The sequence below is a fragment of the Doryrhamphus excisus genome, linkage group LG22 (genome assembly GCF_037039965.1).
Source record: "Doryrhamphus excisus strain RoL-2023G ecotype Guam linkage group LG22, RoL_Dexc_Guam_v1.1, whole genome shotgun sequence".
In the NCBI taxonomy this organism is placed as follows: Eukaryota; Metazoa; Chordata; class Actinopteri; order Syngnathiformes; family Syngnathidae; genus Doryrhamphus; species Doryrhamphus excisus.
The window spans coordinates 10,425,874-10,443,814 of NC_136378.1; the positions used below are offsets into that span (position 1 = coordinate 10,425,874).

General features: G+C 40.0%; 1 protein-coding gene across 1 annotated transcript; it reads left to right on the forward strand.

Moving 5' to 3' along the window:
• Positions 1–5,924: 5,924 nt before the first annotated feature.
• adrb2a (adrenoceptor beta 2, surface a) lies at positions 5,925–10,438 on the forward strand. The gene is made up of 2 exons (XM_058063292.2): positions 5,925–6,085; positions 6,330–10,438. Exon 2 carries the CDS (start codon positions 6,330–6,332, stop codon positions 7,578–7,580), a length of 1,251 nt encoding a protein of 416 aa, XP_057919275.2. The 5' UTR covers positions 5,925–6,085; the 3' UTR covers positions 7,581–10,438.
• Positions 10,439–17,941: the final 7,503 nt, after the last annotated feature.

Genomic DNA, 17,941 nt, shown 5'->3' on the forward strand with positions numbered 1-17,941 from the left:
CAGCAAACACCACCGGAAGCAACTACGAGTCTCAGCCACAGGTGATAAAAATTTAATAGTGTTGCACTCCTGAGTTGTCCAGAAGATGCTCAGAGGTACTTCAGCTTGCTTGTTGCTCTTTATTTGGGCAAGCGGTAGCCACAAGTGAGCTCCCGATGAGCTTGTCGACACGTTGGAAACAGCAGGAGGTCATTACTCAACATGACAGTTTGACTCATGAGAGCATATAAGAAATAACGTTGGTGCATCACACAGCAACTTAAAGCAAAACTGCCACAATCTTTATGCGACACATGAAAACGTCTTTCTCTTTTCTGTGCGTCCGAAAGATATAAAACAGATAAAAGATAACACATAAAACAGATGGCTGCAACTTTGAAACCCCTTTTTGTGAGGCTGCTTAGCAGTCACACTCACACAGAAAATTCCTCTTCAGTGCCGAACCAACTCATGGCTTAAGCACTCAAAAACAATACAAGCTGCTCCGTAGCAATGTGATGGTGATAAACAAAAGCAGTCGCTTCGTGGACTTAGTGGAATATCTAATTTTTATCTTTAAATCACTTTGGTTGAGGTTCAAGGGTGGCTAAGAACAGAAGGGAGCTGTTAAGAGATTCTTCCTTAAGTGGCAAAGTCAAGCCATTCTTGTTTACCCGTAAATCACCGTTGGAGGAGGGTCGGCGGCATTCCCAGTTGCTTGGGTCATGCTGAGTTGCACACTCTTGGAAATAGAGAACATGGAAAAAAACAAATCTTTTCTCTCCTGTGGCATTTTGGAATAAAAGCCAAAAGTCTATGATGCTGTAGATGAATCTAATACAAGATAAGGCAGTAAACTATGTGTAGTCTACATAGCTATTGTTGTATGCTCATGTTCTTTTATGGTCATCTTCTCAGGGTGCAACTCTCCCACTAATAGTCACTGCTATTATTTTTCACATAAATTTGAATTTATGGTCAACTGCTGATTCTGATATGTCTTTTTGTGAGGTTAAAAAAGGTAGCTGTTTATTTATTTATATTTCCATTTACTAGATCAGCACCAACAGACAGCCCCCACTGGCCTTCAAATGAGACAACACAACAGGAATTTAAATGAATATTAGAATGAACCCAAGAGAATAAACATCATTCAATGCCAGAGACGCTTATTTAACTTTTAGCATTACGAACATTTGTTTACTTATTTGTCATAATGGCTGAATTAATTGTGTTGCCACTCACATTTTTTTTTTGCTGATTGAACAAATTTACACCCCCTCCCAAGGCCAATGATGCTTAATGTTCTTCCCACAGGATGAAAAGGGTAGCCATTCAGCGTCCGTCTAAGTCAATTCATTTGGACATTAAATAAAGTTGTCAGGATAAAGGCCACATTCTTATTAAATAGACAGGTTGTAAGACTAGGTCAATCACAGCAGTCACCCTTTAACCTTTTCAAAGCCAATGATAAGTCTAATACGAGCTCGAGGTCCAGATCAATAAGACCTACGGAAGTGAGTCCCATGAGACAAACCATTTGTCTGCCAAGCGTAGACAGAGGCCGAACATGTTACTGTACCCCAGTATGGACAATACCGACTTTCTGGGAATTCATGTCACATGTATATGTAGTGTAAAACATGCATATTAAATGGCAAAATGAACTAATGTAGCTTTATTATAATGATACATTGTCCCTACTGGAGTTCAGCAGCCAACTCCATGGCTTCAAATTCCGTTTTTCATACGACGGTCTGCACATGTTAAAAATTGTGGCAGCAATCATAGTAGCAGTAGAAGCAGTTACACACCCACTAATAATAGTATGTGCAATTTTTTACTTTGCTCATGCAATTTAAGATCCCTATTTGGGATCTTAGTAGAGCAGCCCATAATGTAAGCTCTGTAACGAGATATCATGATTCAACTGCAGTGACCTCTGACCTCCCGAATGTTCTCCTGGATGAAAAGGCAATTTAAAAAAAAACACCCTCGAATTCCAAAACACTGCAAAGCTGTTTAAACTGCAAATGGTGTGCAATGATTCCATTACATAATCATTGTCTATAAGATTCCATGGGATTGTTTAATCATTTTACAAGCACCAGCTCAAGTGTGTGTCAGGGCAAAATGTGAGAACCGTCACTCACAGCTAGGCTTACTTCAAAAAATGATCACATAGGATCTGCACCATTCATTCCCAATGTCTGTCGGTCCATTTGAGCAGAAGATCCACTTCACATTAAAAGTCACTAACCGTACGGTCGAGTGTTTTGGAAACAGTTTCAAATTTGCAACTCCAGCTGTTGAACTGAATTTGCCATTTACAATTTTATTCATCACATTAAATTTAATGAAGGCAAACAGTTTTGCCCAAAATAAGTGGGGATTTTATCACCCAATTACACAAGAAGAACTGAATCAACCAATTTAACCTCAACAGTGTTGCATATTTCAGTGTTTTTCTTGTGTACCACAGCATTGCAAACATGGGATTTTGGTGCGCTGATGGTCATACACCAATTTTCACGGATCAGGAAAACAGTCCCTCGGGGGTCCTGGCAATCAAATCGATTAATGGTTTTTGCTGTGGATAAACCCCAAGCGGAAGGCGTTTGTTGGGACAAATTAAATAAGAAACCTATTGGCACTGAGATGAAATGGAGTTTAACTGAATAGTCAACTACAGATATATTTTAATACAAAGATTTTTGAGTGTACAAGTTGAATACGCATGCATGTTGTTTTCAGTTGAGTCCCTATGTTGGAAACAAGGCAACGCTGGCATTTGATTAGCCTTACTTTTCTTAGAAAATAACTGATTTTATTTGTGACATATTAAAACAAATGCTCAATTTAGTCCCTTTCACATGATTTGTTTTTCCACTGGAAGCAGAATGAGCCAGAATGTAAACTGAATTCCTGGTTTATTCCTGGATATTGAAGTGCATTCTAAAAATTCTGACTGCATTTTGACTGCATTCCAAATATTCAGGCCCATTTTTGCAGCTGATCCGAATGTTTTGCTCATGCGAAAAACTTCCGACGTGCATTTGAGGAAGAAAAATATTGAATATTCTTAAGGTATTCGGTACTCGGACTGCATTCTAAATATTCTTACGGTATTCCAACAGCATTCCAAACATTCTGATTGCAATGGAGGATGAACCGAAAAGACAAGCCACTTCAGATCCTGCCAGAATGTCTCCAAATGTTCCTCTAATTAGCCGGAAGGCAGCTTGAATGCATCGTAATTGCACCTTGAATGCAGTCAAAATGTCCCAACCTCGCTCGACATTAAAGTGTTGGCGCTATCACATCCCGTCAAGGTGAGGAACTCCACCACCAGCCGCCGGCGTGTACGGAACACCAGAAGCCCCGAAAGAGCCAGCTCCTATTCCTGATGATGCTGATCGAATGGGACTCAAAGGGCATTTGAAGTGCTTTCTAAATACTGTGACTGCATTCTAACAGTACTTTTAATATTCCTTGTCTTCCAACTACATTCCAAATGCATACTGATTTTCAGTATCAATATAAAGCGAAGCTATTGTATTTATACTGTGAAAGCAATCAACATGTATGAGAACAAGTGAGGGTTTTCTTTTAGGTCCTAACAAATCCTCTCATTTCCCTAAAGAAATAATAGCTCCAGGTATTGTTCTTCATGCATTACAGGAACAACCTAGCAGGGGGAGGTGGGAGGTGAGGGTTGGGTCATCGGAGCGGTACCGCCACAACGAGGGACACAAAAATTTGAATAAAGGAATTGTGCACAGCGCAGCGTGGAGTGCGACAGACATCGAGAAGTGTTCAAATGAAATGTTCAACATCTTATTGGAAACAATCCTTCCCAATCCTTTTTTTTTTTTTCCTGCAAAAGTGCAGGGGCTCGGTGCACAAATGACAGGATGCACAAAGATAAATATCACCAACTGAGGAAACCAGTCATGATTAATCAACATGCAGACTCCGTTTGCAAAACAGGACATTTAACAGGAACTCAATTCACTTTACTTGTAAAGCATTTAGGTATTTACAAAGAGAACTCATAATTGTCAGTCCTGTAATCCTTGTGTAGAATTCAGTAATCTACAAATTCCATTTTGATTGTGCACAAAGGAGTCCATTGTTTTGTCAATAGGCGTTACTGCAAGATCACGCAAATGCATATGCTGTCATATTCTTGCTCATTTTGTAATGTTGGCACCAGATCAGGGTTATTTAAAGGTCCAATTTTACTATTTTTCAACAATTTGAATTGTTTATTCCAAGCATGTTGCCCAGTTGATCCTGAAATTCAGGCTCCAAGAGATGCTAACCTTATTGACATACGCACACTGTAAGTTGTCGTCAATATAAATGCCATATATAGCACATAGAATAATGTAAGATTGAGCGAGGGAGAAGAAAACGTTACACAAGACTATCATAGTGATGTGAGCTGCAGCCTTAACATTACACAGCTCATGCAAGGTTAGCCTGAAGAAAAACAAAAATGATCCAGCTTAATTCCTCCGTGTCTGTAGGTGACTGATGGATAGATGACAGAGCTTCAGGCTTTATTTTCATTTATTTATTTTAAGCTGTCCGTTGTGAAGTGGTGGGTTTATCTAGCAAGGTATGCATCAGAGGTGGTATCAAGTCCACGAGGAAGGAGGTTTTTTTCTTCATAATGTTATGATAACCCGGAACTTCAAAGTGCTTCTTGTCTCGTGTTTTTTCTCATGTTCGTCACTCTATCGTTATTGAAAAGTTGAGGAATACTCAAGATTGATAGTTTAAATGGCATGCTTTTCCCACAAGACAAACATTCTTGTGATATTGTATACATTTTTTTTGGTGAAATGTTTAATATTGACAATATTGCCACTCCTTACCGACGTTTCCAGAAAAACATATGACCTAAAAACACCCCAGGCATAATTTGAGTTTTCAAGCAATTGCAAACTATAATGCAGTCAAGACGTGATCTTCATATAGTAGATCTTGAGATAATTTAGGGATTTATGAATCAAAGTGACTCTACGTGACTTGAAGCATGAATGTGTGGCAATGAGATGAGAACAAGATGGACTTGATTGGATCTCATTCTGCGTCACGGGTCATACGGTTCCCTCTGAGAGCTCATTGTGAGGTCGCGGAGTGAAGAACAGCGCCTGTGGCATCAGCACATGGAGTTTCTTGAAGTATCATCGATTCCCATGTGAGATTAGATCTGCATGCACACACACAGGGTTGATTTAGAAGGATCCTCGGGTGATACACTTGATCTAAATACCCTTGTTATTATTATCATGGGATCTCCCGATTTTTAATACAAATGTCTTGGTTTTTTTTTTTGACAATTAAGACATTCTGTTATCTAAATTTATTATATGACCACTTTTTCAAGTGAAAGCCAGGTAGGAGATGCAATAGACGAAATATGTTTTGTCAGGAAATGTGCAGTGGTGCATCTTAACAGCCAAATGATGCAACTTGCCACTTCAACAACATACGCATGCAATTTCACCCACAACTGTTTTTAAACTGATCCAGACTTGAAGTCACTGAATGGAGCGCTTTGCTGCAAACACATTATACGCATTGTACAGCGTGTCCATAAAGTCTTTAAAATGACCATATTAATTTGCTTTATTTTAGTTTTAATTGCATGAAACAATTATAAATGCATATAAATTAAATGAATTAACATACAGTATCATCAATTATATATTTTTTTTAAAGTTTAAAACGACTGTGAAAATGTTTCAGCATCTCAGTGTGTTGGCAGTTTTTGTCTTATGCAGTCACGGCTGCAGAGACAATGTGTTCAAACTCTCTGGAGCTCTCAGCACCCAATGCTTTCTTGCTCCTCATTGGCTGAACCTCGGCCGTGATGTCATTGGTGCACGTTATAAGGGCTCTGACAAATAGCCTGAGAGACACATGAGAAGCAAAGCCGCTCAACTGAGGGGCAGAGTGAGTGAGACACCAGGAGAGTAAGAAAGACAGGGTAGTCAGACAGACATGTGAGTTTTAGCAAAAACAGCTTGAGCCGTGACTTTTTCTGCCTGGGAGGAAGGAAGGAAGGAAGGAAGGAAGGAAACCACCTGTGGAGGTTTGTATTTTTAATTTTGCTCAACTTGTTGAATGTGTTTTAAAGCTGAGGCTGACTGGAGCTTTGCAGGATTGAATTGAGATTTTTTTTGGCAACAGTTTGTTCAGTGGGTGTAATTTAACTACCAGCAGACGTGTGGGTGTGTTAAGTATTTAGTACTTGTTTTGTTTAAGGCTTTTTTCTTGCACATTTTATCCCGATGTCTTAAAGTAGTCTTAATTTAGTTGTGTTTGTTGGTCTTTAGATGGAAAGTCCAACCACCCCACCGTACCTCAATGTGAGCACAGAGGTGTTCAACTCTTCATCAGAAACGACCAAAAATGAGAAGGCTTTCAGCGAGGCGACGATGATTCTGCTGGGCATGATCATGTCCTTGCTCATCCTGTGTATCGTTTTCGGCAACATCCTCGTCATAACGGCCATCGCCCGCTTCCAGCGTCTCCAAAATGTCACCAACTGTTTCATCACCTCTCTGGCTTGTGCCGACCTGGTCATGGGTCTGGTCGTGGTCCCCTTCGGTGCCTTTTATATCATCTTCAAGACCTGGCACTTTGGTAGTTTCTGGTGCGAGTTTTGGACGGCGACCGATGTTCTCTGTGTGACCGCCAGCATCGAGACCTTGTGCGTCATCGCTATCGACCGTTATTTGGCCATCACGTCGCCTTTCCGCTACCAGACCATGCTGACAAAATGCAAAGCTCGTATTGTGGTGGTGCTGGTGTGGGTCATCGCTGCCTTGATCTCCTTCCTGCCCATCCACATGAAGTGGTGGATCTCTGACGACAAGGAAGCGAAGGAGTGCATCGAGGATAGCAACTGCTGCGAGTTCTACACCAACATGGCTTATGCCATCACCTCCTCGATCATCTCCTTCTACATCCCCTTGATCATTATGGTATTTGTCTACAGCCGTGTTTTCCAGGAGGCCAAGCGCCAACTTAAAAAGATCGACCAAAGCGTGGGACGATTTCACAACAGCGACAACATCAGATCTTTGGAGGCCAACAACGGGCGTGGGCATAGGAAGGTGAAATTTTGCCTGAGGGAACACAAAGCCCTAAAAACTTTGGGTATCATCATGGGGATCTTCACTCTGTCCTGGCTTCCCTTCTTTCTGCTGAACGTGGTGGTGGCCATATGGAAAGTTGAAGACATTGACCTCACTTTTAGGATTCTCAACTGGGTAGGTTACGCAAACTCAGCCTTCAATCCGCTCATTTACTGCCGGAGCCCCGAGTTTAGATACGCCTTTAAGGAAATCCTCTGCCTCAAAAGGAACCACGTCTCCAAAGCAGGGCCTGTCAATGGATACATCTACAACAGACACAGCTGGCAGAGCGAGCAGCAGGGGCGGAGTAAAGGCAGCTCGGAAGACAGCGACGCCAACGAGGGCTGTCTGGAGAAAGCGGCGTCTGTCGGCAGCGTTGAGGAAAAAGCAGTGGACTCTAACGGGAACTGCAGCAAAGACCTCATAGCTGTATCAGCTGTACTTTAAACAATGACACTTTTGCCGAGAGGGCAACCTTTATGTTTACACTGCGGTCATGAACACGTTGACTTTAGCAGGTAAGACCAGTGCAGCAGCACAGTAGAGTCGCGGAATGCAACAGTATATTTATCACGTTACAAAAATACTGTTGCCACATTTTACTCATTCATTTTGTGCACGTCGCATCTACCTCACCGCATCTTGAATGTGCGCTTGCCTTTCGATAACACCATCGCACAGATGCTGCTCACTTTCAACACACATGGATCTCAAAGCCTCGATGTGGTGGAGATTCATTCGATTGGACTACAGATTTGGTGGTGCTTCATTTGAATCGATACATTCCACAACAACGCAGTTATTATATATTAGAACACAATAGCCGAACAACATGTTGAGCGTCATTCTTCTCAGCTGTATTATGAGGCCCCCGCTTGCCTGATCTGCCTTTTACAGCCTCCTTCATGGGAGGTTGTGTAGCAGATAGCGCCACTGATAAATAACAGTTATCTCGGTCTCACTGGCGCAAGCTGAACAACGCCTGGGGGTATTTTCTGTCGGCTGAATGATAAAAGCCTGTGCTTTTGTTGAGCAATTAACAATTCCATTATCAGAAGGAGAGGCTCGATGTAGGCTTTTTACCGATATCTGATGTATCAATAATACCCAGCACTTTATTACCAATACCGATATTGGCAGCGGCTCAAATATATGGACAATTGTAACACTTTTTGTGAAAATGCATAAAAATCAGGACAATCGTTTGTTTTATCACAGCCTTGAAGATTCAGCTGAAAAATGCCAATTAAATCAAAAATCACTTTAACTCAAAATGTTACATTTACATCACTATAAATGTGTGTATACATTGTCTGTTTTACCGATATTGGCAGTAACTCTTCCATCAAACTAATGTGGAACAAAAATAATAATAATAATTTGTACAGTAAAGTCTCGTTATATCGATATCGGTTAAAATGAATTACTACTTATTACGATACTATTTTCATTTCCCGGCAAATTTCTAGTCTTTTATGATATAATTAGCTCCGTTAGTACGATACACGGTTATTATGATAATCCGGTTACTAGGATGCCCTTTTCATCTCCCGCCAGCCAATTTGGTCTGCTTATATCGATACAAAAGCAGCTTAAATCAATCTTTGCTTAAGGATTTCAATACCAAAAAAGAACACAGCGAACGGCTGCTTCCAGTCAACTTTATTTTTCACACTTCCACCACCAGAGTGCAGCACACACAGCGGAAAACACCCGTCCCTCGCGCCTACCCCTCCGGGTGGCAACACCTTCCCTATCGATAGTTCCGGGGTGAATTATGTCCCGGTAACCGGTAATCACTACAGTGTAAGTTTATTTTTATTTACTGTAGTACCAAATTTACTGTAATACAAAAGCATGCTAGATACGCAATCCATGAACTCAAGGAGAAAATTACATGCCATATCAAAGATCCGCCCACTTTTAATGCAGTTCGGCGCAGGATCGGATATATGGATAGTCCGGTTATATCGGTATTTTTTCCGACTCCCGAGAATATCGATATAACGAGACTTTACTGTATTTCTATGTGAGAAAATCATAGTGCAAAGTATGAATCCCTGGAACTAAAATAATATAAATAAAAACTGAAACGACAATCAGTAATACAATCACATCGACCAACGCTTATTATTAAGCTGCAGGTACGCTAGTTGTGAGTGACTCTGAGTGGTTCTTCCTGAGGTGTGAGATTGGGTTAGAAGTATTCAAGGAAGACACATAACCCCCACCCTCCACCCTCCGTTCATTGCAAATGGCATATTTACAGTCCGAAGGTGAGAAATATGTACATACTGAGCTATCAAGCTTGTCATCACTCATGCATCAATATCATTGGATGGTCCTAATTACCAGCACTAATAAGGATAGCCATTCCAAGTCTTTCAGCAGCAACTTGCAAGTGTTGTTCATTGCATTCAGCGCACTGGTTCATTTGAATGTAACGCCCCTATTGAGATCCCTATTGCACACATAGTTTGTCTCTTAAATGTTTGAAAGTACTGTTTACAATATGTGTAAAACACAATAATAATGTGAGGGTGAGAAGTGTGTTTAGGACTTATCGTATTCATGAAAAGAAGTGCACCTTTGTCACTTCATCCTGATGTTTCCCAGACATTCCTTCCCCTTAAATGGATGTCAGTCCTATCATGAAATAATCCAGAGGAGTGTCAGCGCAGTATCCCTGCCTTGGTGTGTCTGTCTATCAGGAAGTGGCTCAATCCAGCTGAGCCCAGCCCATTAAACAAGAGTAAATCCATTATCCCCAGTGCCTCCTCCCTTAAAACAACACTGTCGTACAAAGTTCTCAGTTTGAATGTTGCCATCCCTTAAAAGACCAACGTCATATTAGTCATATGTGGACAACTTTATGGGGACTGAATCTAACACTCCCGGGATAAATTGCTCGGACAGAACTTTGCTCATTCGTAACATGCTTTGAACACAATCAGTGTTCATGTCCTGTGTTTTGTGGACGTAGCCTTTCCTCCTGACCCGATGACGCCATCAAAACTGTGAACTTTGTATCTCTATGCACTGTATGGCTCAGCACAGCACAGCACAGCGTAACTAGTACACAGCACACTACTATACTGCCTTTATACGTCAATGTTTGTGAAGTGAAAAAATAAGCTCTCCTATCATATTTTCCCCCTCCCTGTTTTTCTTTTTCATGGATTTATTGCAAAGTAAATGAAAGGGTTGAATGTCATTAAAAAAAAAAACACTCTCCAGATGTATTTTCGCTGTACAGCAGAAAACAGGAAGGACTTATAGATTCCGGACATCCTTTTATTTATTTACACACAATTTTGTCTCTTAATCTGTCACTGTGGATTTCACTGTCACTTTTCAGTTTTGTACGGAACATGGCTGCCATGTCTGGGATGGATTTATAAACTGATTTAGTTGGTATGGTAAATCTGTGTCTGTGCTGATGTGCCCTTGCTGTTTCTTTTCAAAATAGTCATCTGATTAGTCCCATTGATGAGGGTTTTGAGCTATACTGGTCCCTCCTGGCGGCCCCCACTCTTATTTATTATTATTATTATTATTATTATTAGTGGTTCTCGCAACACAGTAATTAAAAATAAAAGACGCCATGACAACATTCCAATACTTAATACAGTTAAGTGGCTGGGTTATGGTTACAGGTATGCTAAATATTATTGGATGTCTTGTGCCAAAAGAGGAGATATTGGTCCTCCATTACAGTTAAAGTTAAACCACATCATAAATGACTCAAGGGTTATGCTGTCCATATGTATTTTAATGATTATGTAATTTTGCATATAGACATTTGTGTTCCTGTTTGCAAAGACTGGGGGAATGTGTGTCGAATTGACGTGTCTGATTATTAATATTAAATATGCTTCAGCTATTATGTGAAAAGTGGTCTCTCTCGCAGCTGAATGTTTACTCGATGTCTTTCCTTCACGCACAAGTTTGTCGTGGGAAATAAGTCTGTTGCATCATGTGGTGTCCTGTGATATATTTATGAACACCTGGAGTTATTGTATTGAAATAAATTATTTACTTGTTGCATGAACTGTCCTCATTTTGTGAACATTAAATTAAATTACACAACAATAAACTTGTGATGTTTTTAATGCTCCAGCACCCCCGTGATAATAAGCGGTAGAAAATGAATGAATGCAGAATATATATAAAATGTGGTGTGATGTAAATATAAAATGGGTTGAAAAGAAATTATTGTAAACAATGTTTCTTTCAGTGATGTAAGGAAGCAAAAGGAAAAGAATCTGGATAATCATCAGCAGAAAAAAAATGCATGAGGACCATTCCACATATGACAGAATATGTCATCAACTTGTGTGGTATGACAGAACATGGACTGCACGGCATGGAAGGATGAAGTTATCGGGTTGGTGGTTTCTTTATCGTTTTATCTTTAAACGGTAATCTGTACAAACACTGACAAGACTGATGACTCAATGTCATGAAACCAGCATCAATCATTCTTTCAATTACAAAAGAACCATGCCATTCTTTTTATTTTCATTATCATTCTATCTATTTGTCATTTTAACTGCCTGTTTGACAGTTTAGTCATGCAGTATGAGAGATCTGTCTGCCCTACTGATGGCAGTTTTGGCTCTTTTAAGGGGGCCGGTTCATTTGGCTTGACACCCTAAAAAGAGTCGGCTGTGGGTGTTCTGAGTCATGACTTCAAATGTAAGCCCATGCACAGCAGCGTCGATCATTAGTTAGATCCTATTGAGAGAAAGGGTTTAGCTCGGGTATGTAGCATAGTGGTATCCTAGTCTGTTTTGGTCAGGTATGTTAGTTACAGCAGCAACTTACATCAGTTATGGTCTCAGTTTGTGCAAAGTTTGTCTTAGAAAGTCCCGACATTTTGGTGACTGAAGTGAACTGGGGCACCATAATGTCTGCAGTCCCGACAATCCCAAGGGCTTCCCTCTGGGGAGCGCATCCACACACAAATGCAACTGAAATCTTACAGTCGATGCTCAGGCCGCTTCCGAAAAACGAGCTCCACCTGACCTGAGGTTATCAAAGCAGAAACGACTCCTTGGTGGGTTTGATTCTGCCAAAGAAAATGTCATAAAACACAGCTTCTATAGCCTGCTAACATGTTTGGTGCTGTACAACTGAACGATATGCATAGCACTGTGCAGGCACAGCCATCAATGCACTTCATACGGTATGTCACACCACACGCATTTCAAGTTGTTATGTACAGTATATATTACAAACATGATCAGCCAATAGCACTCATCATAAATACATTGAAAAATGCATAATTAATCCATTTGACGAGTATTGGATTTCAGTCCTGGATGACCGGTATCAGAATCAGCAGCATAAAACCCTGGTCAGAGCATCCCTATTAAATATACTTGCTTATACTGGTCATTGTCTTCTGTATTCCATCCATCCCCAACTACCCTTTTCAGAGCAATGGGTCACCGGCTGGATGAAACGAAGACTCCACCCTGGACTGGTAGTTTGACATAAATTAGAAACTGCACAAAAGTCCATGTGAAAAGGCTCTGTGAACCACTACACTATCTTACTGCACAAGGCTAAACAACAACTTGACCATAAAAAGTAGAAACTATATTGTCGCTCCTCCAAGATGTCATTAGAATAAAATTGCACAGGAAAACATGGATGCAGTTGCTTCAAATTCGATCTCGTTCTTTCGCCTCAAATGGCTCCATTATCTGTGCAAAATAATTGACTTCCAAGCAATCAATGTTGACTCCAAGCTGTGTCAGGGACATTGCATTCTTAATGATAAGCTATTGCAATTGGTTATAGGTTTACTTCTGCCATCCTTTGAGGTGCTGGAAAGCCTTATGCAATGCGGTCGCTCTGTTGGGCTGATGAGAAGGGAATTATTATTACATCATTCTTTGTTGTGCACTTTTCAATTGTTTTCATTGCCTATTAACCTCACGGTACCTTCTTGTTTTTTTTTGTTTTTAGCAGTGCTGCTTTGTGTTCCAAGGGTTGTATTTGACAAGCAGCAGCCTCCGTTTTGTCAGCAAAAATGTTCATTTCACATGAGCCATGTGTCTTTTATTTTTTGTGCAACTAAAGCCTGCCTCACACGAAAGGTTGAGCCGGTTTTTGATCGCTTTAGGCCGTCCTCCACACACTTACTGGAAAGCACAGGTTTTAAATAATCAAAAGACAAACACAATTGTCAAACACACCCCTTAATTAATCAAGGGTTGGGTTGATATCCTTACTTCTTCCTAAACATTAAAATTTTCATTTCAACGACAAACAAACCTAATTTTTCAAATGTTACACTTTTCGCATGATTCAGTTCAAGTTTTTTTTTTACCTTTATGACAAATTATACAATAACACGTAAGTATCTCATCATCATAGTATATTGGAATTGTGCCTTCATCTGAAATTTTGCCATTTTGACAGTTTGACAGCGCTTTTAAGACGCTCTAACTGGATGCTCGAAACATCTGTGTGTTTGTAGCTTTAATGCTAATGAGCTGTGTGTGGCTCCACTATTGTGCCTTTAATCCACTTTTTACATACACACTGTAACTCTGGACTTGTCCAACCTAATACACGCCATATAATAATAATAACTAGTTATGAAAGATGGTCTATTGCATTGGTAATTTCCTCACTTACTTTCATTAGTGCAATTCTCTTTTGTCACATCATGAGAAACATGGAGTTGAGATTCCTTCCTATAGAACCATGACATGGGGGAAAAAGATGCTCTGCTCTCTAAAAACATTCCTAATATGGTTCTAAAAGCATGTATTGTGTAAGGCATGTAGGGAAAGGAAATAATTCAGCATGTGGAGATGTGTGTATGTACAAAGTGTGTACAGGATCATAATGCTGTTGTCATGCAGTAGGTGACACTCCTACGGTAACTCAACAGAGTACGTATATAAAAAGTATGAAATAAAGCTTGAATATAATATGAGACTCTGTTTTAAATCAAAAGGGATGGAATATGAAGGTCTGGTATAGTAAGATAGGATTCCTTGTTCAAGTCAAATAGTATAAAATAGCTTTTTAAGGTTGAGTTAAGTCCTAGATGTTACGGTTTGGCATAGTCTTAGTGCTGGCAATGACCTCAGGATGCAGAGACAAGAGCCAATGCAGGTGAATATATATATTTATATATTTAATGAAAGCTGCAGTGCAGCAAAAGGGATGCAACAGCCGACAGTCTTACAGGCACGTGTAATGCTCAATACACTGACAAAACAAAGAAGCACCTTGCTGAACAGAAGGGGAACTAAAATTAGCAGCAGGTGCGAGTGCTTAACGAAGACTGAAAACGTAGACTGAACCCACGGAAGTGCTACAAAATAAGCCTGAAACAAATAATTAAAGGAAAATTACAAGCATAAAATAGTGTGTGTTAAATATATGTTGCCCCCCGGACAATTTTGTTAACTCAATGCGGTCCACGAGTCAAAATATTTGCTCACCCCTGCTGTAAGTGGTACAATTTGACTACTTAAACACTGTATGTAGTATGTGTGTCTGTGTGTGCATGGTGAGTGTGACTGGGAACAAAGGGTTCCACCAACCTTAACTATTCAAAGAGTTGATGAGAGGTCCATCAAATTGTTACATATTCTTTGTTGACGCATTTATTCAACAGCAAGGAACATTTTGGTTACACCCATTTTTCCATTTACTCTTATTCATGACTCTATTTCCAATATTTCTTAAAATATCAAAAGAGTTTTGCAGTGTTTGATAGTTTTGTTAGTTTTCATAAAACCTTAAGGGTCTTGATGAACGCCAATAAAGCAAATATGCAAGGACTATTTATAGTATATATACGACAAGTGAGCGGCAGTGAGCCTCCCCTCAGCAAACATAAAACGGATGGGGTATCCCCTATCCTATGGGTGTCCAAACTTTTTTCCAGTGAGAAAAAGAAAAGACAAGGGGCCACTTTGATACATTTTGTACATTAAAAATGCTACTATGTGTATGCTAAGCCAACCAAACATTGAATAAGGGTGAAATGAAAGGATGCTCTTCTTCTTTTAACTTTGAAGTTAAACACGGGTAATATTTATGTGCAAAAGACACTTTTTAAAGGGGCCTTATCCTGCTCATTTACAGAGCTTTGAAAATGTTATTGGATCCCAGTGGGAAGTTATTGTATTTATTTTTAATAAAGTACTACATAAATCTCATAATTGTACACCAGGATAAATCAGCATTCTTCTCCATTTGGCTGACATGCTCGGATACGGCAGCCTCATCCCCGACCACCCCCAACTCTGTAGCAACTGGCCAGGGGTCAAGGGTCGGCTCCAGCTCCCCACCCCCTGCTACCGCTTAGAGCTGTATAGAGACATGGCCGCCTCGTTATTAACAGTAAAGGAGAATTGGATATGTTCACAAAATAGCTATCTGAAAGGAGGACCACTGACTGTGAGGTAGGTCTTTAGCTCCACAGAAAATAAAAACTCAAAGACTGCAAGCGCCACTTTGATATTTTACATTTTGTAAAGCGACCTATGTATATGAGTACGTTTTTAGGGTTATTCAGACTTGGAATATCGGCATCTCACTATATCACGTTTTCTCAATTAATCAATCCTGCAAGACAAGTTATACGTAGTATTCTGGTCACTCTGCATCAGTAATGTTATGAGACATGACATTAGAGCCGAGTCCAGCCCAGCCGACATGTCATGGCTGAGATCAAATGAAAAAGGTCCTCCTCTTATTCCGTGTGGAAGTGGTATTTTGCTTCCCCACTCAGTTTGAAACACTTTTAGAATAAGTTTATAATAATAAAACTAATAAATAATTTTAGAATAATAAATTGACAAGGATATCTAGTTAGCTTGCTATGCTATATATTAACAATATTTCTTTTCTTTTTCTTGCTGTTCTTATTTATTTTACAAATATTTCAACTTTCTTCTTCAATAAATAAACAATTTCTAGTATTCTATAAATAAGTTACTCTTCAATAAAAAGGAAACAAACTGCTGTGGGCTGCAAATGGCCATCGGGCCACACTTTGGACACCCCTGACATAGATGGACTTAGTTACAAATGCAATGTAAGAGACAAGCATCAAAGGTTTGACTTGGGATTTTTCTTTTATTGCAAAGTTTTCTGCAAAGTGAATAATAATGGATTCATAGTGGTAGTTGGACCTTCATATGAATTATGTCAGTTTTCATTATTTCCTATCGGTAATGAACAAATCATGTGTTTGACCCGAGAGGAGCCACTGTATTTTGTTTTGTTGTTTCTACTACATCATTTCTTGCTGCTGCGTCTGATTGTGTGCACAGCCTTGATACGGTTCACTGATGTCTGACCCATCCATCATGTGCTAACTGCTTATCCTGCACAGGCCCGCAGGGAGTTGGATCCCCTCCCAGGTGACCGCTCACTGGCAGTCGCACTTGAACATTTTTTGGTCTGCCGGGTAAAGTTGGAGCGGGCGTTCATGTCGAGTTAAAGATTAATCTTCTGTGTTGTGACGTTTTCAGCTGGGCTTTTTATCCTTTATCCAAAAGCTACATGTGGTTATCATCTCTGTCTTATTGGCATCCTAAGCGTGTAAGTGTGACCGAAGCCGAGGAGGCCACAGTCGTCCCAATGCTGCCCCTTTGCATTGAGATGCACCATTTATATTCACCATTTGGATTTTACTCGAATTTTAACACCTCTTTTTGATTTTTCTCCCAAATTGGTACAAAGGTGTGTGTTTACTGTGGCTTTCCATGCCTGCACTCAGTGGCAAGTAGATCATAAAGAACAGTCCGGCAACTCTGGGAATACTTTAAAAAAGGAAGAGCAACTCAAGCGCTTGTTTTGTCAGAGTTGAATAGAGGTTTAGATTTACCCTGCCTGTGGGGGGAGGAAGCAGCACAGCAGGGTTGTTCAGTATGCAGATCAGGCATACACACACTTTAGCTTCAATTATGCACTAATCCTTCACTATTGTAAAGCCAACCACTTGCTGCAATAACATTTGATATAATGGTATTTTCTTCATATGTAAAATGCCATTCTTTTGCATAACTTGTTTCTGCTCTTTATAGATCCCATACTTGTTAGAATTTACTCTACATGTAAGCAGCTGATTTTAATGGCAGACTCATTGGAAATGCAGCTCTTACTGTCTTGATGTGTCTTTTAGCTGTTGTGAATGACAGAGTTGTGTAGGAAATACAAGCCACAAAGTTAACTCCCTTTTGACTTCGACTGCCCCCATCTGGCTGACATAATAATAACACCAGCAAGCGTTGCATCTTTTAAGGTTGGGTGTCAGTTCTGTAAGAGACACAACAAACAACATATTCGGTATGTGACATTACAGGATTTTTTGCTGGACTAAAAAGTCAACGACTACTGTATTTGAAACTTCAACTCAAAAACACAATAAGAAAGTTACTGTTATGACTATCACGACCTTTTAGGTGGAACCTTTCTTCTAAAAAAACAGATTATTAACAGTGGCTATATGGGTCAGGTCGAAACCTGTTTTCCACAAGATGGGTCTCTTTTTTTTTTTGTGTGGCCCTAATATTCACAGTAAAGTAAGTAATTGCAGCCCGCTTGAAAAAAAAGTTAAATCATACTGCAATGACCCTTCGGGGTGTTAAGTGTTTTTTTTTTGCCATGAAAATTTGTTTTCCGGGGTTGGCGGAGGAAAAGGTGGAACGGACAGGAAGAGACGTGTGAGAGCCCCCTGTTGGAGTTGGCTAGAAGTAAGTTTGGCGTGGGTTACGGCCGTGACAATAAGAATTGTGGTGCTTCGTGGGCTTAAAAAAGGGGATGTT